At 55.1% G+C, this 27,898-nt stretch overlaps 1 protein-coding gene across 7 annotated transcripts; it reads left to right on the top strand.

The window, feature by feature from the left end:
• Positions 1-5,639: 5,639 nt before the first annotated feature.
• HPS1 (HPS1 biogenesis of lysosomal organelles complex 3 subunit 1) lies at positions 5,640-27,652 on the top strand. 7 transcript variants are annotated; one of them, XM_036438792.2, is made up of 20 exons: positions 5,642-5,917; positions 6,958-7,073; positions 8,964-9,080; positions 12,989-13,126; positions 13,287-13,429; positions 13,764-13,872; positions 14,118-14,278; positions 14,782-14,881; positions 15,500-15,595; positions 15,682-15,754; positions 17,221-17,276; positions 18,371-18,538; positions 18,624-18,803; positions 19,706-19,767; positions 20,306-20,440; positions 20,519-20,584; positions 21,612-21,756; positions 24,419-24,532; positions 26,173-26,255; positions 26,948-27,215. In XM_036438792.2, the coding sequence occupies exons 3-20, from the start codon at positions 8,964-8,966 to the stop codon at positions 27,108-27,110; spliced, it is 2,109 nt and encodes a 702-aa protein (XP_036294685.1). In that variant the 5' UTR covers positions 5,642-5,917; positions 6,958-7,073; the 3' UTR covers positions 27,111-27,215. The 7 variants fall into 7 exon arrangements, 5 of the variants coding, with proteins under 5 accessions (XP_036294683.1, XP_036294682.1, XP_036294684.1 ...); XR_004988112.2 differs by lacking the exon at positions 26,173-26,255 and having other exon boundaries at positions 5,640-5,917; positions 21,616-21,756; positions 26,948-27,085; XR_004988111.2 differs by lacking the exon at positions 26,948-27,215 and having other exon boundaries at positions 5,640-5,917; positions 21,616-21,756.
• The last annotated feature ends 246 nt before the right edge of the window (positions 27,653-27,898 follow it).

Here is a 27,898-nt window from a genome sequence, read left to right as displayed (position 1 = left end):
AAGTGGGCAGTGGTTCTGTTCCATGTAGTCCTTTAGGGATCCAGACTGCTGTGAGTTCTCTGCCATCTTCAGCACTTAGCCTCTGAGATTGCTATGGGCATCTCCAAGATAGACCATATCCTAGGCCATCCGTAAATGTAAAAGGATTCAAGTCATATAAAGCATATTCTCTGACCAGATGGACTTGAAATAGAATCTATAGATATCCTGAAAACCTCCTAATATTTAGAAATTAATAATACATTTCTAAATAACCCATAGGTCAAAAAATAAAAATATATAAAAAGTATTTAGAACTAACTGAAAATTAAAATATATCAAAAATTGTAGGTGTTGATAAAGCAGAACCTTGAGAGAATTTTATAGCAGTAAACTTCATTGTTAGAAAAGACAAAAGATCTCAAATCATGTCAGTTTCTAGCTTAAGAAATTATTTAAAAAGAAAATCCAATCAAATTAAATCCAAAGTAAACAGAAGAAAGGAAATAGTAAATATCAGTACAGAAATTAGGGAAATGAAAACCAATGAAAATTGATGAAACCAAAAGCTATTGAGAAAAATCAATAAAATTCTTAATGTGACCTGAATCCTTACAAATTTAATGAGCAGAATAGACATTCCAGAAATAGATTCATGCATATATGGACAACTAATATGAGATAAATGTATCAAAATAATTCAGTGGAGAAAGGACATTTTTTTCAACAAATGGAACTAGAAAAAAACGGATATTTATATGCAAACAATGAACCCTTCTCTCACATTATCTACAAAAATCAACTTGAAATGGATCATAGACATAAAGTTAAAACCTAAATTTATAAAACATCTAGAAGAAAACACAGGATAAACTCTTTGTTACCCTGGCTTAAGCAACGATGTTTTACTCAGTACACAAAAAAAGCACAAACATTTCTATTCTTAGAAAGACCCTGTGAGGAAAGTGAAAAAACAAAAACATAGACAGGAAAAAAAGGTGCAAAATAAATATCTATTAAAGGATTTGTATCCAAATATATAAAGAAATCATATAATTAATAAGCAAGACAATCCAATTTTTAAAATAAGCAAATGATTTAAATACTTTACCAGAGAGAGCATATAGATGGGATACAAGGACATGAAAAGATTTCAGCATCATTAGTCATTAGGAAAATGGAAATTAAAACCACAATGAGAAACATACATAAAAACTACATACTTACTAGAATGGCTAAAATTACAAAAAGGCAGTATCAAATGCGAAGGAGACTACAAAGCAACTAAAACTCTCAATATTTTAGAGGGAATATAAAATGGTGCATGCACTTTGGAAAACAGTTCAACAGCTTAATATAAACTTAAACATACACTTTACATACGGTCCCGCCATCCCACTCCTAGCTGTTTATCCAAGTGAAATAAAAACAGGTTGACACAAAAGCCTGCACATAATTACAAATAGATAAATTGGATTACATAAAAATTGAAAACATTTGTGCTACAAGTGATAAGTAAAAAGACAAAACACATAATGGTTCACAGATCTAGAACAAATACTCCAAAAATTTATATGGAACCAAAAAAGATCCCAAAAAGCTGCAGCAATCTTGAGAAAGAAGAACAAAGTTGGAGGGATCATAATACCAGATATCAAGTTATACTACAAACCCACTGTAATCAAAACAGCCTGGTACTGGCACAAGAACAGGAATATAGATCAATGGAATAGAACAGAGACCCCATAAATCGACCCAAGCCATTACGCTCAATATTTGACAAAGGAGGCAAGATGATACAATGGGATCAAGGCAGTCTCTTCAATAAATGATGTTGGGGAAATGGGACAGACACATGCAAAGAAATGAAATTAAACCGTCAACTTATACCATATATAAGAATAAATTCAAAATGGATAAAAGACTTACATGTAAGTGTATGTTTAAGTTTATATTAAGCTGTTGAACTGTTTTCCAAAGTGCATGCACCATTTTATATTCCCTCTGAAACCATAAAAATCCTAGAGGAAATCTAGGCAACAAAATCTCAAACATCGCTCATAGCAATGTGTGCAGATACATCTCCTAAGGCACATGTGTCAAACACAAGGCCCACGGGCCAAATCCGTCCCGCCAGGCCTTGCAATGTGGCCCGCACCGCGCTGTCATCACTGCACTCCGCTGCGTTTCCATCACAATGACAGTTTATGACTATTCAGTAAACCATTCGGCCCGAGATTGAGGCTTGATTTTAGATTTTGGCCCCTTCTCTGATTGACTTCGACACCCCTATTAAGGCAAAGGAAACCAAGGAGAAAAGAAACAAATGGGACTACATTAAAACAAAAAGCTCCAGCAAAGCAAAAGAAACCAACAAAATGAAAAGGGAGAATGTGTTTGGCAATGGTACATCTGATAAAGGGTTAATATCCAAAATATACAAGGAACTCATATAACTTAACAAAAGGAAGACAAACAATCCTGTAGGGTGGGAAGGCACGTGGGCAATTTCCTTAATTATCGTCAGCTGAACTCAAGGTGTAGCCAGTGCCACACCTTGGGCACATGTTTCCCCAAGATGGTGGACATGTTGTCAGCTTGGCCTTCATATCAGCCCAGGTGTTGGCAGGGGTGGGACTAGATATATACATCCAGGCATGGTAGGGCCAATTTAAGAATGCAAATAAGTTGGTGTTACTTCCTGGTATTGGGGGTATAAAATACATGCGCTGGGAGGGGTCATCGTCTTTCTGCCTCTCCAGCAGACAGTATGGCGGCCCACCCAGCTCCCAGCTTAAAATCTGTCTCTGTGTCTTCTCTCTTTATTTCTAATATTTCTCAATCCCTGGCTACCTCCACTCTGAACCGGTTCGTTCATCTCTCTTTCTGTATAAGACTCGGAAAAGGGAGATCCCTGCCACGTCTGGCCCCCGCGGCATCAGGCCCCCGCACAATCCAATTAAAAAACAGACAAAGGATTAAATAGACACTTCTCCAAAGTGGACATACACATGGCCAAGAGACATATGAAAAAATGCTCAAAGTCACTGATCATCAGAGAGATGCAAACTGAAACAAGGTAGTACCTCACATCTCTCAGAATTGCTACCATCAACAAATCAACAAATTACAGGTGTTTGCTAGGATGTGGAGAAAAGGGAATCCTAATACATTGCGGGTGGGAATGCAGACTGGTGGACCCGTTATGGAAAACAGTATGCAGTTTCCTCAAAAAATTAAGTATGGAATTGCCATTTGATCCCACTCCTAGGAATATATCCAAAGAAACCCCAAAATACCAATCAGAAAGAATTTTTGCACCCCTATGCTCACAGCAGCACAATTTACAATAGCTAAAATCTGGAAACAGCCAAAACCGGTTTGGCTCAGTGGTAGAGCATCAGTCTGCAGCCTGAAAGGTCCCAGGTTTGATTCCGGTCAAGGGCATGTACATTAGTTGCGGGCACATCCCCGGTAGGGGGTGTGTAAGAGGCAGCTGGTCGATGTTTCTCTCTCATCGATGTTTCTAACTCTCCCTCTTCCTTCCTTTCTGTAAAAAATCAGTAAAATATATATTTTTAAAAATAAAATAAAATCTGGAAACAGCCCAAGTGCCCATCAGTAGATGAATGGATAAAAAAAGCTGTGGTACATATATACCATGGAATACTATGCAGCAGTAAAAAAAGAAGGAACTCTTACCCTTTGAGATAGCATGGAGAGACCTGGAAAGTATCATGCTAAGCGAAATAAGTCAGTCAGAGAAAGACAAGTATCACATGATTTCACTCATATAGGAAATCTAATGAACAAAATAGATCCAGAGACATAGAAGCATGGAACAGACTGAAGGATCTCAGAGGGAAGGTGGGGGTGGGTGAGTGGATAGGAAGAGGTCAACTAAAGAACTTGTATGCATATATTCATAGTCCACTGGCAGAGACAATAGGATGGTGAAGGCCTGGGGCGGGTGGTGAGGGCAGGTTAGAAGAGGTCAATGGGGAAAAAGGAGGTACATACGTAATACTTGCAACAATAAACATTTAAACACACACACACACATAATGGGAGAAAAATTTTGCAAATCATATATCAAATAAAGGACTTGTATCTGGAATATATAAAGAACTCTTACAACTAATAATAAAAAGAGAATTAACCCAATTTTTAAAATGAGCAATGGATTTGAATAGACATTTTTCCAAAGAAGACATATAAATTGCTGCCATGCACATGAATAGATGCTGAATGTCATTAGCATTAGAGAAATACAAATAAAAATCATGAGATGCCACTTCACACCCTTGAGGATGGCTAAGTTAAAAAACGACAGCAAGCTTTGGCGAACACGTAGAGAAATTGGAGCCCTCATACAAGGCAGATGGGAAATGGACTAGAGGGAGGGGGGTGGAGAATAAATAGCATATCCACTTGATGAGATGTATTCAATCACTGAAATGCATGCTTGTGAAGGGTTTGACACAAAAGAGAAACATGGTGAGTGGAAAAAACAGAAGAAGGAGTGCACAGCCCGAAGACCTGGACTGTGGACTATGGACGGGAGGCAGATGCCTGCGATGGGGCTCCGTGCCGTAGATGGGGGGTTTGGGCCCTGAGGTGGGCTGCCAGGGATGGCAGTGAATGGAGGAAGGGGAGGAGGCATTAATTCTTGGCCCCTGCCTTTGGCGGGGAGGGGCAGAGGGGGTGTGCTCTACTGTGTCCTACACATTCCCTCAAAGTCATCCCCTATTGGGCTGCACTCAAAGCTCCTACGAGACTCCAGGACACTGAGGGGTGACTTGGGCGGGGATGTAGTACCTTCCATAACCTTTATCAGCTCTCCCCACCTCCAGTACACACACAATTTTTTTAAAAAAATAGATTTTATTGATCTTTTACAGAGAGGAAGGGAGAGAGATAGAAAGTTAGAAACATCAATGAGAGAGAGTCATCGACCAGCTGCCTCCTGCACACCCCCTGCTGGGGATGTGCCCACAACCAAGGTACATGCCCTTGATCAGAATCGAACCTGGGACCCTTCAGTCCGCATGCTGAAGCTCTATCCACTGAGCAAAAACGGCTTTGGCAGTACACACATAATTTAAGAAAATCTTGCAAACTCGGGTTCAAAACAAAGTCGCTAATGTGAAATCCTCTCTCCCTCCCCCCCACCACCCCCATGGACTAAGAAATTCCGAGGCTGGCACTGGGGGCAGCTGGGCCCTCCTGCAGCCGGTCCCTCCCCAGGAGGCCAGGGAACCAGCGGCTCTTGCTGAGAAGTAAAGCCCCTCAGTGGGAAAGGACCGGCTTGGAACCAGGAACCTGGTTCTCACCCAAACGGGGCCCCTCTGCAAGTGGTTATCTCTAGGCCTCAGTTTCCGCTCGGGTGACATGAAGCTAAATGGGGCTGTTCCTAGGGCCTCCATGGGGCATCGCAGGGACTGAGGCCAGGGGGAGGGCTTAGCACAGTGCGGGGCGCAGCGCTGGGGGCTGGGGGCGAGGCCCCCAATCCTTGGAGCCTCATCTCCTTGCTCCAGGACAACAGGAAGGGGACCGGGGTCTGCAGGGGCCGGCGCTCCCAGCGCGGAGCAGCCCGCCCGGGCCAGCGGCACCGCCCACAGAGCGGCCGAGCAGGCGGTCACGTGGGTGGTCACGTGGCCCCACCCGGAAGCGCGCCCGGGGCGGGGCCGGCTGAGCGGCGCTCTGACCCGTGGGGGCCCCTCGGACCGTCCCGGCGCGGCCCTCGGCTGCCCGCTCCGTGGGCGGCGGACCTGCCTCGGGAGCGCGCGGCCCCCGGAAGAGGGGAGCGGGCCCCGTCCCCGCCTCGCCCGCCCGTGTGGCCGGGAGCCCGTCGCTGCACTCCTCGGAGCCAAAGTTTCTGCAGCCGCGAAGTGGGCGGGTTCCACCAGCCCGGCCTTCTTCCCAGGGTAGCTGCGAGGTGCGAGGGGCTCTGGGGGTGACGCTGCTGCCCGGACTGGAGAGTGCGGGGCCGATGGAAGGCTGCGGGGTGGGGGCCCCGCGGGCTCCTCCTCCCGGCCCCCCGCCCCTGGCCCCGGGCCCGGCGGGGCCAGGCCGGCCCAGACCGCGCTTGCTGGGTGGCCACTTGCTGGGTGGATGTGAGATGGGCCCCGGGTGAGGGGCGCGGGCCAGAGTCCCATCGAGGCCGGTGTTCCCTCCTGAGCGCAAGGGAGAGAGAACAGGGAATGACACTGGGGAGGGCCTCTTATCCGCCTTTTGGAAAAACAAAAGTAGAACTTAATGTTCACCAAGAAACATTCCCGTGCTCCTGGGAATGCGGCATGAAGCCCAGGCATGCCTGTGATGTAGCAGCGAGTCCCAGTTCTGTTGCAAAAAAAAAATGCTGAGCCTCTAAAAGCCCTTTCTTGCTTCATCCTAATTAAACTAAAGCTTTATATTACCCCTGCCTTTTACCATCAAAATGTGAATGATCTACAACCAATTTAGTTCATCCTGTTGTTTGATGAAGGGCACCTGGGGAATAAGAATAAAGACACCCTCCCCACACACCTCCTTGTAAGGGCCCTCCTGCCACGTGACTCCCCCACTCCCACTCTAACCTCATAGGGAAGTGCAGCAAGGGGTTCCCCCCCCCTCAGGGAGTCTGAGGCCCTGGGAGGTGTAAGGGCCTTGGCAAAGCCAAAACGAGAACCAGGTGTCAGGTTCCTTTTTCCTGGGACTGGAGTGGGTTTGCTGACCACACGTGGCTCTGCAGGATCCACAGAGATATGAGAATGCTTGGGAGGAAACTGTAGTGGGAATTAATGTTTGTGGGGCTCCTGCTATATGTCCGGTTTTAATTTTCAAGGGCACTCAGACACCTGGTTGTGGGAAATGTTCTGAGCAGACTTCTGCAGAGCCAGAGCCAGAGCTGTGACCTCACAGTCCTTCACCACCTTGTCCACTCCCAGGAACTAGGACAGTCGGGACTGCTTGCCCTCATGACCTCTCTGTTTTAAGCATTTGCAGGGCCCAGAACGTTATGCTGCTCTCCATGAGCTGGTCGCAGGGTCTGTCCACTGCAGCCCTTTCTGAACCTCTGGCTGACTGGAAGCTCTGCCGTGCTCCGTACCAAGGTAGATAATTCTGCCATACCTGGGGCAGCCGGAGGCAGGCAGCACCCACTCTGAGGCTGAGGGAGCTGGACAGAGCGAGGCAGGCAGTGATGGAGCTCTCCCAGGCTCTGCAGAGCCCTCTCCTCAGCCCCTGAATTCACCTTTGCCTACTCTCTCCGTCCTCCCTTGCATCCAGGCAGGCATCAGGGTCTGCTGCTGTGTCTCTAGGTTACACTTCTCCTGGCCTCATTACCCTACTCCAGAGGACCTGCCTCCATAACCTGACCTCACCCATCGATGGCCAGCACGCCTTTCCCACAGCCTTACCAGCCTACAGGGGCTCTGTGCTGTGACCACAGCCTTGATTCCATAGCTCACTGTACCCCAACCCCACATCAGGCTGGCCCGGGAGTCCCGGCGCCTCTTCCAGGTCCAGCTGCCCTCATCCAGCAACCTCTTCGCACTCCGTGTTCTCGCAGTCCCTGCCTGGTGCTTAGCGATTCCGTGGGGATGGGCTGGAGACACCTTGAGGCCAGGTGCTCTGCGTTAGAGTTGATAAACCAACTGGAAATTTGGAGGGAATTCAGTAAGGATCCCTAAGCTGCTCAGATAGGGGATCCTACGTAGAGTCTGAGACCTCGAGATGCTATGATCCTATTAAGGAAGCTGGGCCTCCACTCATGGAAAACTCAGAGCTTCCTTCCTAACCCGTGTCATGTCTTAGCACACGTGCGACGTGATCACGTCCGCGTGGCACACTGCGGTGCATGAGGTTTGAAGTTCCTCTCTGGGGTTCTGAGCTGCACCCACCAGCCTGAGAGGTCTGGCCTTCCCAGGCTTGGGTGGGCTTCTCCGAGGTCGAGAGGGTTGACGTCTTGCTGCACCCAGGGGGCCAAGGCACAGTGCAGGGAGCTCCGAATTAAGAATCGACCAGTTGGTGAATAAGAAAACACACTTTTATGTAAATAAGCCTTAAAATGTGTGGCACAGAAGGTACATGTGTGGGTGGTGGGGGAAGGGGGTTCAGTGAGGCCAGAGACACGGAGGATGTGGCTGCGGACTCAGCAGCTAAGCAGGTGTGAGAAGGAACGTGGACGAGGTCAGGCAGCCTCTGTTTCCCGCCCAGAGCAAGAACTTGTGAGTGAAATTCCTGTAGTGCTGAATCCAATCCTGATGGGCTTCGAAGCGCGCCGTTTGTGGCTGTTCTTTGGTGTGAGGAGAAACACACCTCTGGACTTCCCAGAGGGAGGTCCAGCAGCCGCCCTCTGTCCCTGCACAGGCCCTGTCTGCCGTGCGCCCGGGGACTGCCTGCCTCCCTGTGCAGTGGACTCGCGTCCAGATCGACAGCTGGGACCTTCCTCATGATTGGTCCCAGAGGCCCAGGGTCAGAAGACCCAGGAAAGAGCCCCAGCCGTAGTGTCAGACAGGATCCCATCTCTGCCACTTGAAGCCGTGCCACTGGGTGCTCTGTAAGGGGAGGAACGGAAGGTGTCTGTCTATTTTTTTAAAATATATATTTCGTTGATTTTCCACAGAGAGGAAGAGAGAGGGATAGAGAGCTAGAAACGTCGATGAGAAAGAATCATCGACCAGCCGCCTCCTGCACACCCCCGACCAGGGATGTGCCCACAACCAATGTACATGCCCTTGACCGGAATCGAACCTGGAACCCTTCAGTCTGCACACCGACACTCTATCCACTGAGCCAAACGGGTTTCGGCGGAAGGTGTCTGTCTCAGCAGGTGGCTGAGAGGGTGTGAAGAAAGAACGCCAGGAGGCCCCGGCCAAGGTGCCCGGTGCACAGCATGGGCTCACAATCCTCTGCTGGGGTCACGATCCTCTTCATCACTCAGGCCAAGCTGAAGGATGAGGGGGCCGGGAGGCAACCTTGACCTTGCTTCTCCCCGGCAGATGAAGTGCGTCTTGGTGGCCACAGAGGGAGCGGAGGTCCTCTTCTACTGGACGGACAAGGAGTTTGAAGAGAGTCTGCGGCTGAAGTTTGGGCAGTCGGAGTATGAGGGAGAAGAGGTGAGTGTGGGATGGACGGGAGGGGACAAAACAGAGCTATCAGGAGGACAGGCGGCAGGAGAACCTGTCCACCCTCCAGGGCTGGGCCAGAGACTGTGTGTCTTCGCATCTCCCACCCCTTCCTCCCCCCAGAGCTGACTGGCTAAGTGGGGGCAGGAGGATGTAGAATTGTAATCACACAGCAGGGAAACTTGATCTTACCCTTTTCTTTACTTGAAAAGTTCAGCAGCATCTTAACACGTTACTTTTTATGACAGCTATATTAAGGTATAATGGACAAACTATAATCTGAACATAAAGTGTACAGTCTGATATACTTTAATATGTACATGTCTGCAATTCCATCCAATCAATAAAATGGGCAATACCCACCACCCCCCAAATTTGTGAGCTTCCTTCACCGACCCCCTCTAGACCAACCACAGATCCGCTCTCTGACATAATAGCCCGGTTTGTATTTGTAGACCTTTACGATGAAATCTTGCAGTAGATACCAGGCTGGGTTTGGGTTTGGGTTTGGTTTGGTCTGGTCTGGTCTGGCTTCCTTCACGCGGCCTGACTGAGACTCGCCCCCTTGCACTGTGTGTGTCTCAGCAGTTCTCCCCCTTCCATGGCTGAGCCGTGGTCTGTTCTCACCCTGAGCCACTGGTGGTTCAGCCACGTACCTGCTGGTGGGAGCAGCATGCAGGATGTTCCCAGTTTTTACTTCCACGTAGAGCAGCTTTCACTGGCTCCCTAGGGGAGTGTGGCTGGATCGTGTCGGTGTATGTTGAACTTTTTAAGAGGCTGCCGCCCAGCTTTCCTCACAAGGTTGTGCCATTTAACAGTCCCCTGGTAGAATGGGAGACTTCCATGTCCTCGGTAGCCTGCTGGCCCCTCTGTGGTCACTCTTTGTACAATAAATGTGTTGAGTCTCTCTGATCGGTATCTGATAGAAAGTGACTTTTCTATTAATGTAATTTGTTCATGACAGAATCTCGTTGTGTGTTAATTTTCATTTCCTTAATGACTAATGATTTTGTGTATCTTTTCATGTGCTTATTGGCCATTCTTATATCTTCTTTAATGAACTGTACAAATCTATTGCCAGTTTATTGGGTTGATTGTTATTTTTATTGAGTTTTGAGAGTTTCTTAATGTGTTGTGGATGTAAATCCAAGGAGATAGATGTTTTGTAGGTATTTTCTTCCAATTTGTGTCTTATCTTTGCATCCATTTTGATAATTTAAATTTATCTTTTTTTTTGCTTTTATGGATCATGCTTTTGATGCTATATCTAAGAAATCTTTGCCCAACCTAAGATCACAAAGAGTTCTCCTGGTATTTTCTTCCAGAAATTTTATAGTTTTAGGTTCTATATTAGGTCTAATGATCCATTTTGAATTTTTTTAAATATGGTATCAGGTATAGATTAAAGTAATTTTCTTTTTTGCATATGAACATTCAATTTTAAAACTCAGATTATTATTTTTACTCATATATTTTCCACTCTACATTTTATTTACTTTACTTATTTCAATATATTTCCATTGACTTCAGAGAAACATCAATGATGAAAGATCATCACTGATCAGCTGCCTCCTGCAGGCCCCACACTGGGAATTGAGCCCGCAACCCAGGCATGTGCCCTGACTGGGAACTGAACCAGCAACTTGTCGGTGCATAGGACAATGCTCAGTCTACTGAGCCACAGCAGCCAGGCGGTGTGGCTTAGCAGACCCTATATATAGTTGGGATCATGCCATATTTACAGTTTTATTTTCTGTTTCTTTCACTTACCATCATATCTAAAGCTTATTCCATTTTGTTAAATATTCTCAAAAGCATAAATGTTCTTGGAAACATATTCCTGCGTATGAATAAATGCATGCATTTATTTAACTATTTCCTCAATGCTGGCTTGCATAGCACTTCTAGTTTTCTGTAACTATGACTGTAGGGAACTTGTGCTTGAATTTTACCTCACATCTTACTACTTCCTTGGGATAGATTCCTAAGAACAGAAACCATTCAAAGAGAGTGTACCACTCTGTAATTCTACCAACTAGTATGAGAATGTCCCTTTACACTCGGCTACACCAAAGATTTTTATCTCCTCCCAAAAATTCTGGCTACACCTGCAGAAAAAACTACTATTTTTAACATGAATGGCTATACACACTCTAGATTTTTAAGTGACTTTTCCTGTTAACATAATTCATTCATGACAGTTCTAGAAAATTATGGCACGTGAATAATTCAACATTTGCCTATCTGGAAGGATATTCAGACAAATATGAATTGAGAACCTCTTTTGTGCCGGTCTCTGGAGGTAGAGCAGTGAATGAGACCTTGCTCTCACGGACTTAGAGGGCAAAAAGGGATGACATACAGTGAACCAAGGAAGCACCATGAGTTCAGGGAGTGATGGATGGTCAGAAACGCTTACACCAGGTGTGAGATGGGGAGTGACTGGGACAGGGTGGCCTGGGCATGGTTGGGTGAGAGGCTGTCTTGAGTTGGGACCTGAATGATGAGAAGCAGCCACTGTCTAAGCTTCACCGGCAGGTTCTGCAGCCGCTGGGCACAGACCGTGGCTCCTGATGTGGAGGACGTTGGGAGAAAATCAGCCGCGCGCTGCGCCCAACTCATACGTTAATGCTGCCCCCGGCCTCTAGCCAGCGGCCTGTTTCGCTTCTCCTGCCGAGGGCTTCCTTAGCTCCTTATAGATCTCACCAGCTCCCGGTCAGGACCCTGCCTTCTCCACATTGCAGTCAGATCCAGCATCAGCTGGGGCCGGCCAGCGTGCTTCTCCCTTCCTTGGGTTCCAGTGTGAATTTCAGCTGTGGTCCTTCCGCTGGCCTTATCCCATTCTGTTCGCAGATTCTCTACTAACGTGTCCTTCTCTTTTTTGTTTTGTTTCTTAGTTGGGATTGCAGAGAGAATGAGGGGAGAGAGTTGGGGGGAGAGCTTATGAAAGTAAAATTATGCTTGTTGTGGAAACGGGAGGAGAATTATATAAAGAGTAGGAAGAATCACTCACAGGTCCCTCTGTTCAGAAGTAATAAATTTAACAGTATTGACTTTTTTAATATTTTAATGCTTTTTATACAGTTTAAGATACAGAATTTCACACCTTTTTTTAAAAAAATATATGTATATGTTGTTATTGATTTCAGAGTGAGGCAGGGAGAGGGGGAGAGAGAATCATCAATAAGGAGAGAGAATTATCGCTGCCTCCTGCACGTCCCCTGCTAGGGATCCAGTCTACAACCCTGGCGTGTGGCCGGACAGGGCATCGAACCGCGACCTCCCGTTTTATGGGTGGATGCTCAACCAGTCGGACCACACTTTTGTTTTCTTTTAAACATAACATTGTATCAGAGGAATGTTCCACATCATTGAAACACTCCACTACTTTAAGTGGCTGTCTATTCTTCCATCATTTAGACGAGCTGTTATTTATTTAATGTCCCTCTGGCACTGGACACTTCCCTGTCCCCCAGTTGCCGGCTACTATGAACGATGCAGTAGTGAACATGTGCGCACCTGGGTCTGTGCCCGCTCTCTGACCACTTTCCTCGGCTGCGTCGCCCCCAGCAGGCCCCCCGCTGCAGAGGGCACGGCTGTGTCCGTGCCGCCAGTGCTCCCCCCGCTGGCCAGCTCTCCACCAGGCGCCCAGGTACCGCACACTGGAAACATGGCCGCCTCCCTTCGCGTTCCCTTCCACCTTCAGGGCCAGCCCCTCCCGGCCTTCCTAACCGCACCCAGGTTTGGAGGCAGTGTCTTTCCGCCCCCTCCGGTCAGAACAGTGACACCCTCCCCGGCAGGTCTAAGGCTGTGGACACCCCTGGTGGCCAGGCCGGCTCTGTCCATCTCTCTGTCCTCGTGTCTGGCACACTCGAGCAGGGTCTTCTCCCCTCTCGCAGCTCCCTGCCCTGGAGGACCAGCTCAGCACCCTCCTGGCCCCGGTCATCATCTCCTCCATGACGATGCTGGAGAAGCTCTCCGACACGTACACCTGCTTCTCCACGGAGAACGGCAGCTCCCTCTTCGTCCTTCACCTGGTGGGCGTGGGGCCCCGGGGCCCAGGCTCCCCTTCCCTGACTCCGAGGGCGGTCTGGTCGGTACCCCCCTGCACCTGATCGTCCCCTCGCCGTTCCCCGGGGTCCGGGCAGGTGAGGGGCGCCCCCGGGGCTGGCTGACGTCAGCCGGCTGTGCCCGCAGTTCGGAGAATGCCTGTTCATCGCCATCAACGGCGACCGCTCGGAGGCCGAGGGGGACCTGCGGCAGAAGCTGCGGGTGCTCAAGTTCCTGTTCGAGGTGCACTTCGGGCTGGTCACCGCGGACGGCCAGCTCATCCGGAAGGAGTGAGTCCCCGCGGCCGGTCCGCCCCGGCGTTGGCTCAGCGCCCTCCTGAGGCCGGACAGTGTGCACACGGTGCCCCCAGCTCCTCCCTGCGCTTCTCTGGGCCTCTAGCCCGGGTCCTGTCACCTCTGCGTGTGAGAGCCGGGAAAGGCAGCGGCTTTCTCATCTCAGGCGCCACCCGGTTCCTGCCCAGCACCCCTCTCCCCGCCCGGGCCATGGCCCCAGCACGGCCTCCGTGCCTCTCGCCTGTTACTTGTCAGGTCACAGGGATCTGGGACTGCGCCCCGCGGTTGCCGTGGGGACACAGCTTGCTCACGCCCCCCGTGCTCTCCCCAGGCTGCGGCCCCCCGACGTGGAGCAGCGCGTCCAGGTGTGGGAGCACTTCCAGAGCCTGCTGCGCACCCACGGCCGCCTGCGCGAGCGGGAGCAGGGCTTCGCCGTGGAGGTGACGCGGGCGCGGGTCCCGGGGCCGGGGAGGGTCAGGTCAGAGGGGCCGTGCCGCCCGCCGTGAGACCAGGCTCCGATCCCTCTAACAAGTGAGGGCACAGGCCGACCCCCCCCAAACTCAGCCAGGGTCCGTGCTGGTCTGAGCTCCCGGTTCTGTTCCCAAGCGTCTGTGCTCAGTGCAGGGCCGGGGCGGGAGCGGGCGGCGGGTGACGCGGCTCCTCTCCCGCCCGCCCGCGGGGCCAGGCCGTGGAGCGGCTCATCCACCCGCAGCTCTGCGAGCTGTGCATCGAGGCGCTGGAGCAGCACGTGGTCCAGGCCGTGAACACCAGCCCCGCGCGGGCCGGCGAGGAGGCGCTGCACGCCTTCCTGCTGGTGCACTCCAAGCTGCTGGCCTTCTACTCCAGGTGAGCGCGGCCCGGTGCGGAGGCCTGTCCTCCCTCTCCCCCGGTCAGAACAGTGACACCCTCCCCGGCCGGTCCACAGCTGTGGACGCCCCCCGGTGGCCAGGCCCCGGCCCCTCCGTCACCCCGTCTGCCAGGCACACCTCCCGGGCCAAGGAAACCTCTAAGACCCGCCTGTCTCTCTCCTGCAGCTTCTCACATTCTTAGATTCCTCAGCCCTCGCAGCCCAGTCTCTCTCTGAAGTCCTGCTCCCGGGAATCCTCTCTCAGACTCCGAATTTAGGACTTCCTGGTCCCTGGCGGTTCCCATTGATGGTTGTTTTTAACACAGCCAAGTTTGAGTTTTATCTGCACCGCCTTTCTCCAGAACGGGGGGGAATCAGCTGGCGCAGTCGTAAACTCCTTGAGGGCTGGGACCACGGCCCATCTCTATAACCCGCCCTGTCCTCGTCCGCTGCCCCCCAGGGCCCTGGGCACATGCTGACCAGCCGCCTGCTCTCTCTGCAGCCACAGTGCCAGCTCCCTGCGCCCCGCCGACCTGCTGGCCCTCATCCTGCTGGTGCAGGACCTCTACCCCAGCCAGGAGGACGATGGTGATGACACTCAGGTCTCGGGCAGCCTCTGGGCAGCTGGGAGCCATCGGGGATGCGAGGAAAACCCGTCCGCGGGGGGGCCGGCAGGCTGCTGCGGAGGCCGGGGTTCCTGAGTCTCAGTTCTGGGCTGGTGGCTGGGCAGGCCTTTCCTGCTGCTTTCTAGAAGGAGAGTTCTGGAATGCACGTGGTTAAAAGTGCAGCTTTCTGGAGTCAGGTAGTCCCTGCTTCCCCATCAGCGATGTGGACGGGCAGATACTCACTCCTTCTGAGCCTCAGTTGCCTTATCTGTGCCATGGGGCAGCGATGACTACCTCTCAGGGTGGCTTTGAGGAATAAAGGAGGCAGGGACTAGAGCCCAGCAGTGCCTGGCGAGGGGGGGACTCTCTGTACGTGTACCCCCACCATCCCATCCTCCTGCTCGTCCGTGGTCTGGTGTCAGCGTGAGGGAACGGCAGTGGTTCTGGGGAAAGACTAGACCACCCAGACCCGAGACGTGCCTGGGAAGGGAGGCCACGCTGGGAGCCGGTCGCACCTGTGCCTCTGCCCAATGGCCGACTGGGAAGAGCTGGGAGTGGAGGATCGTGGGAGGAGCCCGTCAGACGGGCTCTAACCACTGTCCTGTCCTGTCGCAGCCTTCCCTTCGGAGGCTGCCGAGCAGCCAGAACATCCCCGTGCAGCAGGCCTGGAGCCCCGGTTCCGCAGGCCCCACCCGGAGCTCCACGGGGACTGTACGTGCCTTGTGCCTGCGGGGAGGAGCGGGGGGGGGGGGGGAGAGCAGGGGGAGCCCTCAGCCAAGCTGCCCCTTCTTCCCCAGGAGACAGACAGCTCCCTCCCCGAGGAGTACTTCACCCCCGCTCCTTCCCCCGGGGAGCGGAGTTCAGGTTCAGGTGAGACCTGTGGGGGAGGGGCCGTGGAGGGGGGAGACAGATGCCAGGCGGCAGCCTTGGGGAGTGTGTCTGGGGGTTCAGTGGACCCCTGTCTTGTAAGGGCCTAGGCACAGACACCCAGATTTCTAGAGTACGGGACTCCGTCTGCCCGCCTGGCTCCAGCTGGAATTCAGGGCTGTGCAGGCCACTCACGTGATCACTAAACTGTCCACGACACACCGATTCCACTTAGAAATTCATTCTCTCGTATGTGTATTCTCTGCTTTCTCTCTCTTTTTTGTAATTACTAAGTAATCAGGTAATTAAAATTAAGTAGTCATCATTTGATTTCAAGCGCAGTGATTTAAAATATAAAGATCCAGTCTCTGTAGTTTATATCTGACCTGTGTAAACAACAGAAATAAAGGAAAAATTTACTTTATTTAATTAGACTACTCCGGGGCCTAGGCGTCGGGATTTTTAAAAGGTCTCGTGTGCGGCCACAGTTAAAAGCCACGGGGTTAGCAGTTCTTAACTTTGGGTCCTGGGATGGGCTGCAGGGAGCCCAGCCACCGAGGGCGTGTCCCCGTTCACGTACGCTCACACGTTTCTCTGAGGCCAGGCCCACGGCTGTCCTCTCCGCCTCTCCGAGAGCCCAGAGCACAGCGGGAAGCACCCCCTGGAGTGGCCCCTGACATGCCCTCCCCTCACTCCTCCAGATCCTCCTCCCCCCCTTTCTCTCGGGGGCAGTCCGTGTTTTAGCCTCGGCGGTGTCAGGGACGCCGTTCTGCAGGGCACAGAATCACGGCTTACACAGGGCTCCGGTGCACTGGTCCATTTGTCAGTCCGGTGCGTGAGACCCAGGAGCAGACGTCCCCCAGAGAAACACGGTGATAAGTGATAGTTGTTTGCAGTAAACTGAGAGAACACTATTGTTACACACATACAGCATTTCCAAGGTGCGGTAGGTTCCGTGGGCTTTTGTGAGCTGTCCTGGGGAGGGACATCTAGCTCCGATCCCAGCACAGGGTAGGTGGGTGCTCAGTAAAAGTTTGCTGATTGACTAACAGATGGGGAAACATGGACTGTGTGCTGCCTCCTAGTGGCCAGTCACTGTTACAGCCAGGAAGGGGCCTGAAGGGGCAGAAGCAAGAGGGAAGGAGGGGGCTGAGGGACATGCCCCCTCATTGCCAGGTGCACCTTCCGGCACCTGCTCCCAGCACCGGGCTCTGGGGGAGCGTCTCTTCCCAGGCCAGGCCCTGGGACCGCAGAGTTCCCTGCGTTGGAAGGCTTGGGAAGGGCAGTGCAGCTCCAGCCCATGCTAAGTGCTCCCCCAGCCCATGCTAAGTGCTCCCCCAGCCAGGGGTGTGCGAGTAGCTGGGGAGGCGGGGGAGACATTCCTGCTCCACCCGCCCTTCTGGTGTGCTGTTGCGCCATTATTTATAATTTCTAATTATTTATGTTATTTCATCACCTGTGGCCTGCAGATAGCACCATCTGGATGGACGGGGGAACCCCACCCACAGATGATTCCCTGATCCAGGTGAGTTTTCGGGGGAGGGGATGGCCCGGGGTACCAGCTGACCTAGATGCTGCAGTGATCCTCGGGGACTCCGAGGTTTATCTCTGAGTGACGCCTGCCACCTCCGGGCTGTCGATGCCAGGACAGCTCAGCCCCAGGCCAGGCTGGCGGGGGGTGGAGGGCGGGGAGTGGAGGGAGACCTCAGCTCCTGAGAAATCCCCACTCCTCATTGGAGAGTGAAAGTCCAACTCAATTTGAAACGTTTTTTTAAGATGAAAATGTAAATATATTCATTGTAGAAAAGCTGGGAAAGACAAAAGTAAAGTATGGAAAAGGACTGCTCTCCCTCAGTACACACAGACACACACACACACACACACACACACACGCGCGCGCGCGCGCGCGCGCGCGCACACGCACGCTACATGCATGTTTTTTTCCTTTCCTAGCGTGTCTCATTACACTTTGCCTTGAGCGTCTTCTCCTTTGCGAGGCCACCTCAGCAGTGTGGTCGGCACTGTGAGCCCACCACGCGTGCCTTCGCTTACTTAGCAAACCGCAGCCACTGTGTCCGCATCCGCTGTTATCCTAGGACTGCAGAGCCTCCTTACAGGGAGGCATCTCTAACGGGTTCCTCACTTCTCAGCTTTCCCCACCACAGGCTTTCTTAGGGCCTCAGTGAGCCTGGAGTCTCGCTCCTGTGGTCCTTCAGTGCCTTGGTTTCCCCCGGTGGGCACTCTGAGGTGGTTGAAATGACAGACTTACTTAACTTTCAATGCCTTCCTCTCTATGAAGACCTGGGGAGGGCGCCTCTTGCCCTCAGTCCACCCTGGTCTGTTTTTCCTGCCTTTTCTGCCTCTTCTCTACACACCACCCCCGAGTGGCATCCAGCCCTGCCTCTGGGCGGAAAGGCCCGGAGAAGCTGAGGGAGAGACAGACGCTGGAACAGGCACAGTGCGGGGATGGGAGAGCAGGACTTCCTGGAGCTGAACCGGCTCCGGCTCCTCGTGGCTCACAGGGAGGATGGCGGATGGGCCCCTGTGGGTGGGTCCAGGACGGGGAGGAGGCCAGCCGGGCCCCCTGCCCCTCCCACCACAGCCCCTCTCCCTCCACAGATAGGAGAAGACACACTCCAGATGCTGATCCCTGGCTCCCCAGCGCCCTCCTGCCCCCGGCGGATTTTCCTGGATGCCAGTGTGAAAGAGGTGTACTGCCCCATGGTGCCCCACACCATGTACTGCCTGCCCCTGTGGCCGGGCATCAACATGGTGCTGCTGACCAAGGTAGGGGCGCCCCACCTGCCCTGGCCTGGGCGCCGGCCCCTGCTGCCCGGCCCCTGCCCGGCCCCTGCCCGCTCTCTTCCCCCAGATCCCCAGCGCGCCGCTGGCCCTGGCCCTGTACCAGCTGCTGGACGGCTTTTCGCTGCTGGAGAGGAAGCTGAGGGAGGGGCCGGAGGCCCGGGGCTGCCTGCGCTCCCACCCGCTCCTCGGGGACCTGCGCCAGCGGATGGACAAGTTTGTCAAGACCCGAGGGAGGCAGGAGCTTCAGGTGAGGCCGGGGCCCCACAGGCCTGCCTCCGGGGAGGGGGGGGGCGGGCCCCGGCGGAGGGCTGTCAGTCGCCTTCGCCCGCCCACCACAGGGCTGCCATCCTTGCTCCTCGTCAGGAAGTTGTAGCAAAAACTTCGGCATTGACATTTTCAGAGCGTGTTTAAGTAAGTTTAGCAGAACACAGGTTATAATTCCCATTTTTCAGAGCAGGGAACTGTGGGACTTAGATCTCAACTTGGCCAGGATTACTTGGGGAGCCAGAGCCCAGGACTCAGGATAGGCCGTCTGTGCCCGGCGCCCTCACTGGGGGGCAGGTCTCACAGGCCACTTGCCCCCCTTCACCCCTCCTCCACCTCCGGTGGCTTAGAGACAGGGACAGGGCCTGGGGGAGGGGAGCCCAGCAGGAAGTGGGGTGGAGGCTGGGTCAGGGAGAGGATCTGCGCGTCACTGGCTGCGCACAGTTGACCTGGAATTGGGCAGAAGGATTGGATTGGAGGAGGCCGAGTCCGTGAAACCCAGACCCAGGCCCAGAGTCTCCACCGGAGCAGCCGGAAGCTGCTCAGCATCTCTCAGTGACGCCGGCATCGCGGTGGCACTGCCTCAGGTGCAGGGTCCTCTGCAGGGTGACGCCCAGGCTCCTCTCAGCGTCAGTGCCCCCTCCAGTGACTTACCTGCCCTGGCAGCATTGGTGTGCGTGTCTGTGCCAGCCAGGCAGTGGGCCCAGCACTTGGCCCACGGATGTGCTTTTGAAATGAGCACCTGCCAAGTGTAGAGCATGGTGTGCAGCGGGTGCAGAGAGCTGGGGGCCTCAGGAAGCCTCCAGAGGAAGCCCTCGGAGCCTGGCCTCACTGTGGGAACACCACCAGGGGGCTGACCAGTCCCCTGCCCCTGCCCTCCTGCAGAGCACCTGGCAGGAGTTCAAGACCAAGGCCTTCTCCAAAAGTGACCCCGCCTCGTCGCAGGAGTGAGTTGTGGGTTCTGGGTGGGGGCGCAGGTTGGACAGAGGGGCCAGTTGCCTCCAGGCCAAGAGGGGGAGTGTTCAGGAAGGTGCCTCTGAGGGGACGGGGTCCTGGGAGAGCGGGTACAGCTGCGGACGCCGGAGGGAGGTTTGGGAGCAGATTGGCTGGAGTCTGGGTGCAGGCCCACGAGGACCCAACACCAGGGACACTCTGCCCGGGTTCCAGCCCAGCTTCAGCTCTGCTTCAGTGCAGCCTCGAACCCGTTACCCCTCTCTTTGTGGGGAAATAAGCCATGACGTTGGACCCAATTCCATGAACTGCGTCCAGGTGCATGGAGCTCCGTGTTGGGAGACCCTGGGGAGGAAGCTACTCCAGGGGCCATGAGGGGGAGGCACGCTCCATCAGCCACGTCTGCCGTCAGTGCGGGGTGACCGTGCAGGACGCAGCGCTGTCCCCGCTGTGTCTGTCGGCGCAGGCCCGGGTAGCCCCCAGGGCCAGTGTCTTCTCCCGGGCCCCGCCCCTGTGACGCCCTCTCCCGGCCAGGCTGCTCCAGCTGTGCGGGAAGATGAAGCGGCAGCTCTGCGCCATCTACCGCCTGAGCTTCCTGAGCTCGGCCCCGAGCCGCGGGGGCCCGCAGCTGGCCCGGCACCTGCAGGACCAGGTCCAGATGCTCATGCAGTGAGTGTGGGGGGCCCTGGGGGGCCGGGGCGGGAGGGGGCCCACGTCCCCACACCCCCGCTCCCTGCCCTCCCGCAGAGAGAAGCTGATGGACTGGAAGGACTTCCTGCTGGTGAAGAGCAGGAGGAACGTCACCATGGTGTCATATCCTCACGTCTGAGCCCCACGCCCCCCGGGAGCCGCCCCTGCCCGCCTGTCCCTCCGCCTGCCCTCTCCGAAGGACTGTGTCTGTGGGATGGAGATTATATATCCCATCGCCTCAGTTTCTTTTCTCTGAGAAACAGGCAGCAGTTTCAGGTTTCTGTCTGCAGGAACGCCCCCAAGGCTGAAATTCCAGCAGCCCCTGGTGTCCCAGAGTGACTTCGTAAGAGCCTTAGCGTTCACCCCTGTCGGTGCTGTCCCACCAGCAGAGTGGTGACGGGCATTCCTCCAGGAGCAGGGGTGCTGGGGACGGGTCGGTATGAGAGCCATGTCGTCCTCCTCGGAGGTCACGGGTCACAGCAGAACAGGGTGGCTCTGAGAAGGCCTGCACAAACGTGTTTTAGAAACCACGTCCCAGATCTGTTAGACCCTTTTGTTACGGACCACTAGTTGTACTGAGCGTTGATCGTCCCTGGAACGTGGTATAAAGCAGCGTTACCTACGTGAAAATCTCGGAAGGGTCTGGTCTCCAGCCCCCGGCAGCGTCTGTCTCCAGAGTGCAGGTGGGAGGGACAGCAGGGCGCCAGCCACTGCCCACCAGGGGGTCTGATCCCAGCCTTCCAGCCTCTCGAGGTGAGAGGCGAACAGACACGGCGAGGTGTGCGGGTGGCGGTCAGCTAGGCTCACCCAGCACCCATGCGGCTCTCCTCTCCGCCAGCCTCATCGTGTGTATAATTTAAATGTGTCCCTTGTGAAAATCATAAAACATGAACACACCGGGTTCCTGTTGCAGCCAGAGCTCCCCATGTTAACTGTGCCAACGTCGGGGATCCATTGTACTTGCATCTTAGGACTTTCTGGGGTTTGGGTTTGGAGGTAAAGAGGGGTCTGGGGGAGAGTGTCCTGGGGGTTCACTGGGAGAGGGGCAGCCCTGGCCGGCTGCCTCTGGCTCCACTGCTGAGCCCGGGGAACCGGGTCAGGGACAGCGCCTCCCTGGCTGAGGCTTACGGCACCTTGACTCTGCCTGAACCTACCTGGAGGACTTCCCGGGCCTGGTGCACTTCATCTACGTGGACCGCACGACCGGCCAGATGGTGGCCCCCTCTCTCAGCCACGGTGAACGGACCTCCTCGGAGCTGGGCAAGGGGCCCCTGGCTGCCTTCGTCAGAACCAAGGTAACCGCCGCCCATCCGGGCACTTCCCTGCCCCGCGGACAGGACGTGCTGGCCTCGGCCCTGCCTGGGAGGGGTGGGGCTCCCGGGCTCTGGAGCTCTTCCTCTGTCGGCACCTATCCTAACCCCGCAGGCGCCTCAGAGCAGCTTGTCTGTCACCCCCGGGCCCTGATCAGCCTTGCTCAGTGCAGGGGGCATCTTCCTGGGTGTTGGCCAATGTCCTGGATTAAACAGAGGCCAGGGGAAGAGGTGGCCAGGGCCGGCCCGGGGGCTGGCACTAATAGGTGTCCAGTAAGTACTGTTTGTTGAGTTAAACAAAACAAAGAAGAAACACAGCTTAGCCAACCTGACCGTCAGACCTAAAGCTAGATGGTTTCTGCTAAGGAAACATTCTCTGGGGATTCTTTTATTCTCTTTAACTGACTCTTCTTCGTGGCATCTCATACTCAGAGTCGGGAGAAGGGATGACCTCGTTCACCTTCTACACTATGTGCACACAGAGACACACCCACTTTTCCACCCAAGTACAGTGTGGCCCAAAGGCTCAGAGCAGATGGACGTCTGGGGGCCTGTGCTGAAACCCGGTTCCCACCGTGTGGCTGGGGCGCTGCTCAGCCTTCGTTCTGTTTCCTCGTTTGTGAAAGAGGATAGTAGTGGCACTATTAACACATATTATAGACGCACATACAGGACTCAGCACCGTGTGCAACGCAACAGAGAGAACTGACTGCGTATTTGCTGGTACCACCATCATCACCACCATCATCATCTTCTCCGTCTCCATCCCTCTCTCCAGAGATAGTCGGGCTCTCATGGTGCATTTATTCCCTTGTTTTCCTGTGCAGTTTGATGTAGTTGAGCGCTTTCTGTCTATGCAATTGTGTTTACCACATTTTCACTTTTATGTCGGTGCATTTCCGTATGTCATTAATTCTTTATAAACATGATTTTTTAACAGCTCCACAACAGTCCATCACGGGAGTGTAACATAATTTACTTAGCCATTTCCCCGATGCCGAGCATGGAGATTGTTCCAGGCTTTCGCAGCTATAAATAATTCCGAGGCACACACCTGTGTGCATCCGTCTTTGTCCTCACCTCTTGATTACTTTCGCTCCGTGGATTCCCAGAAATGGAATGACTAAGTCAAGTGGGAGGAATGTTTTTAAGGTTATTGATACATGTTGTCAAGCTGCTTTCCTGAAAACAAAGCAAATCCATGGCGTTTGTTTGCAGATTTAATTAGACATTGCGTTGTGGTCAGGTTCGGAGTGGATCCCGGGGGCCTTCCACTCAGGCTTTCAGTGAGAGGGCCCGTCAGGCCTTCCCCCAGCCCAGGCTGTCCCCGCTGCCGCCCCTCAGCTCACAGCAGCATCAGGACGTCCTGGAATGAGGCCAGAGAACGTGGCGGGACCTACGTTGCGTAGTCCGCGGGCACATTCCCATCAGACCCCTTGGTGGGCCTCCTTAGGACCCGGCCCCCGGAGCAGAGGTGCTGGGTCACGGTGCCCTGCGAGCTCAAACACCTCACCAACACCTTCCCGGCCTAGAACTCACGTCGGAGGCTCCCAGCCGGGAGAGGACCCGGGAGGGGCAGCCCCAGACGGCAGGAGGGGTTCCAGGAGGCCACCCCTTGGTCTCCTCCTGTGTTGACGTTGTCTTTGGCCTGAATGGTGCATTTACTCATTTATAGCCGGAGCGTCTGGTAACAGGATATAAAGTGCTTTCGCATCTATTTTATCGTCACGGGAACTGGAGGGGTAGCCAGCGGGAACTGTTACTGAGCTCCTGCCCCGAGCCAGGCTGTGCCTGGGCACCGGGGAGAGAAGAGCAGAAGAGGCAGCTCCTTCTCCTCCGGGTACTTCCTGCCCCCCGGCCCTGCCCCTGCCCCTGCCCCTGCCGCGGGGAGAGGGCCACCGAGGCTGCCCTCCTCTCCCCCAGGTGTGGTCTCTGACCAGCTCTCCTCCTCTCCCCCAGGTGTGGTCTCTGACCAGCTCTCCTCCTCTCCCCCAGGTGTGGTCTCTGACCAGCTCTCCTCCTCTCCCCCAGGTGTGGTCTCTGACCAGCTCTCCTCCTCTCCCCCAGGTGTGGTCTCTGACCAGCTCTCCTCCTCTCCCCCCAGGTGTGGTCTCTGACCAGCTCTCCTCCTCTCCCCCCAGGTGTGGTCTCTGACCAGCTCTCCTCCTCTCCCCCCAGGTGTGGTCTCTGACCAGCTCTCCTCCTCTCCCCCAGGTGTGGTCTCTGACCAGTTCTCCTCCTCTCCCCCCAGGTGTGGTCTCTGACCAGCTCTCCTCCTCTCCCCCAGGTGTGGTCTCTGACCAGCTCTCTTCCTCTCCCCCAGGTGTGGTCTCTGACCAGCTCTCCTCCTCTCCCCCAGGTGTGGTCTCTGACCAGCTCTCCTCCTCTCCCCCAGGTGTGGTCTCTGACCAGCTCTCCTCCTCTCCCCCTGGTGTGGTCTCTGACCAGCTCTCCTCCTCTCCCCCTGGTGTGGTCTCTGACCAGCTCTCCTCCTCTCCCCCAGGTGTGGTCTCTGACCAGCTCTCCTCCTCTCCCCCAGGTGTGGTCTCTGACCAGCTCTCCTCCTCTCCCCCAGGTGTGGTCTCTGACCAGCTCTCCTCCTCTCCCCCAGGTGTGGTCTCTGACCAGCTCTCCTCCTCTCCCCCAGGTGTGGTCTCTGATCCGGCGGGCGCGCAGATACCTGCAGAAGGGCTACACCACGCTGCTGTTCCGGGAGGGGGACTTCTTCTGCTCCTACTTCCTGTGGTTCCAGAACGAGACGGTGGGTGCCTCGCTGGGGACTCCCATTCCTCTCTCCGGACGGTGCGCAGGCTGCCCCTTCATCCTTCTTGTCCCCGCTGGAGCTCACAGATGAGCACAGCTGATTGAGACCCAGAACTCCGATGTCCCTTTCCCACCAGCCCTGCGACCCTCCGCCCAGCTGCTGTTCAAGGCAGTGTTTAGTACCTTCAGGTAACGTGCGAACAGGGGGACGCTGGCCCCATGTGAGAGAGGCCGCTTAGACCGTGTGCATCCTCGGTGATGCCCCAGCATCACCCACTGCACGTACACAGCGTGGCACACCGTTGTTCCCATTGTGCAGGTGGATAAACTGAGGCTCAAAGCGACGAACCAGCCTGCCCAAGGCACAGCTGACAGTATAGCTTGGGCCTCTTGCCTCTTGGCTGGTTCTCTAGACCTCACTGTGACTGCAGTGTACGGACATGGCTGCAAGGTGGTTGTCTCTGCTGTCCCCGTGTCTTCCTCTCCCTCCCTGCCCCTCTAGTTCTCCTTCCCTCCCCCACCTTTTCCTTTTCTGTTTCTCTTTGTTTTCTCCTCATTTGTCACCGTTAATCATTATTCCAGCTTCCTAAAGGCCATTTCTTCCCCCCCCCCCCCCCACATGCCCTCGGTCCCTGTTCTCCTGTCCCCCTTGTCCCCCTTGTCCCCTTGTCCCCTACTCTCTTCTCTGCTCTTGGTGAGAGGCGACCCTGACGCAGTGGCCCGTCCCTTTTCTCAGTGAAGTTGTCGGAGTGTCTCACCACCGTTCCCACAGCCGCACAGCCCTGTGCGGTGGGTGAGGCCGGCATCGTTGACCCAGTCTGCACTGGAGAAGCTCACGGTCTGGAGACTAAGCCCCACAGCTGGTCACTGAGGCCATAGGCGATGCCGCCAGAGCCCAGGCTCGGCTCTTTTGGCCGGCAGGCTCCCATCTTTGCTCTGTGTCTCAGAACCTCCTGGGTGTGTATGACCAAACTGCGGCTTGCAAGCCACATGCGGCTCTTTGGCCCCTTGTGAAGAAGGGCCACCGAGACTGCCCGCTGTCCGTGGTGCCAGTGCCACTTCTTCAAAATAGACTCACCCAGACCATGGTATTTTGTGGAAGAGCCACACTCAAGGGGCCAAAGAACTGCATGTGGCTTTCGAGCTGCGGTTTGCCGACCACGGGACTAAGGTAAAGCCGAGGGGGAGGAGGCCTAGTGTGAAGTCCGGCCAAGTGAAGTCCGGCCTCCTCAGTGCTGGGCAGGCCCCGTGCCTGGGCCTGGCACACAGCGGGCGCCCAGTGGACCTCCATTCCCGCCCCCTCCCCATACGACCCTGAGAGTCCCCGGTGCCGTCAGAGACAGGTCTTTGGGAATGCTTTGCTCTTCGTGGCACCGCCCAGGGCACCTCCCAGTGGCCCTCCTGACATGTGACCCAGCTCCTCATGTGCCAGGCATGATGCTCGTAACTTCATACCCATCGTCTCTGCTGCTCGTTGGAGCTTTTACATCCCCATTCACAGATGGGAACAGTACAAAGAGGTCCGGGTCTTCCCAGCACCAGGCACACACCCGGCAGGGCTGAGCCCGGTGTGTCTGGCCCACACGTTCCTCCTACCACACCCTCCGCCGCTCTGAGCCAGACCTTCCTCTTCCCCAGGGGCACAAACTCCAGATAACCGAGGTGCCTGTCCTCTCCGATGACGCGGCGCCCGTGGGCATGCTGGGAGGAGACTACTACAGGTGACAGATCTGTGCTCCCGGCTGGGGCTGCGGGCGCACAGAGGTTGGGTGATAAGTAGCCGTTCCCACATGGGGGAGCAGCTTCTACCTCAAGGTGCCCCCGCACCCTGGGAGCCTTCAGGCGTCTTCAAACTACGGCCCGCGGGCCACATGCGGCCCGCAGAGGAGTCTGATCCGGCCCGCCAGGTTTTTTGGGCAGTGAGCGCAGCCGAGGTGTTACAGTAGGAATTAGTAGTTCATATAGTCCGGCCCTCCAGCTCTCTGAGGGACCGTGATCTGGCCCCCACTTTAAAAAGTTTGAGGATGCCTGCCTAGACCCTTGTTGGAGGCTCCTCGCGATGAGAAAGGGAGTGAGAAACATTAGGGTTCCCGCCCATCTTGCCGTTGTCACCCTCGTGGCAGCCTTTGCAAACAGCTGTGCTGGGGCCCCGGGACTTCCCTGCTGGCTCTGTGGCTCTAATTAGGATGCCGCCGTCAGCAGGCCCCACCCAGGATGGGGAACTGGAGGGATGGACTGAGGCAGGCTGGGGCTGGCCTCACACGGTGAGGTCAGCAAGGGAAGACCTGCTGGCCTGGTGCTGGCACTGGTGAGGGGACTGTCTGCAAGGCTCCGGGGGAGGGTCGGGGCAGTGGGGGGAGTGCCGTGGCTGCTTCTGAATCCTGTCCCACTCTTCCCCCCCCCCCCCCCCCAGGAAGCTCCTGCGCTACTACAGCAAGGACCACCCGGCCGAGGTCGTCAAGTGTCACGAGCTGCTGGCCCTGCACCTGTCAGTCATCCCCGTAGACGTGCTGGTGCAGCAGGCGGGCGAGCTGGCCCGACGCCTGTGGGAGTCCTCCCAGGTCCCCCTGCTCTAGGCAGCCGCAGTGCACCTGGTTCTCCACCCCACCCCCTCCCGCCACAGAGCCTGTCCACCGGAGGACGGACAGGCCCAGGGCAGCTCCAGGATTTCTTCTGTTTCTTTTGTTTGTTTTCCTCTGTTCCCTTCTCCCCACCCTCACCCCACCCCAGGATTTCTTTAAAAAACCCCACCTAAAGCAGCCTCCAGGCCAGGCAGTGACCAAACCCCCAGAAGCTTCTGTCTGGAGGAAGCTGGGGCCAGGAGGTTCCTTTGTCTCTACTACAGCAGTGGCTGCAGGTCAGAGCTGCCTCCGTGTATCTCAGGAGACAGCGTGTCTGAGGACGCCTATCCTCCGCCTCTTTCCGAGGCGGGGAGAGCTCCCTGGGGAAGCTCTTTCCCTCCCCGGATGACAGGTGCTCCCTGGCTGGGTTCCAGCTCTGCCACTTCCCTCTCGGCAGCTCTGAGTGGGCCCCCCACGTGTGGGCGACAGCCCTCCCTTTCAGGGCGTGTGTGAGGGCTGCTGGGCACGAGAGGAGCTCAATAAACGCTGGTTGCGGTCATTGGTCCTGTCCAAGCTAACGCGCCTGGCCCCTGGGCCTTCTTGGTGCCTAGAAACCCTGGCAGGTCCTGGCCTCTGGGTGCCCACAGGGCTCCTGCTCCTGCCCTAGCCCCACCCAGAGATCCAGGGCCCCCAGGCCTGGAGGCTTGTCAGAGCTCCCTGGCGATCCTGGTGGGCCCAGGTTTGAGAACCAGCGCCCGGGGTGCAGCCTCCAACCCAGGAGCTCCCACCCCGGGGGGCGGAAG

This window comes from Pipistrellus kuhlii, unplaced genomic scaffold (genome assembly GCF_014108245.1).
Source record: "Pipistrellus kuhlii isolate mPipKuh1 unplaced genomic scaffold, mPipKuh1.p scaffold_m20_p_15, whole genome shotgun sequence".
NCBI classification, from domain to species: Eukaryota; Metazoa; Chordata; class Mammalia; order Chiroptera; family Vespertilionidae; genus Pipistrellus; species Pipistrellus kuhlii.
This window is presented reverse-complemented; position numbering and strand designations above follow the sequence as displayed.

Coding starts and splice junctions, on each gene's coding strand:
- HPS1 (XM_036438791.2), top strand. CDS start 8,964: ATGAAGTGCGTCTTGGTGGCCACAGAGGGAGCGGAGGTCCTCTTCTAC. Junction 15,596..15,681: donor CCCGGAGCTCCACGGGGACT/GTACGTGCCTTG, acceptor CTTCTTCCCCAG/GAGACAGACAGCTCCCTCCC. Junction 18,539..18,623: donor ACATGGTGCTGCTGACCAAG/GTAGGGGCGCCC, acceptor CTCTTCCCCCAG/ATCCCCAGCGCGCCGCTGGC.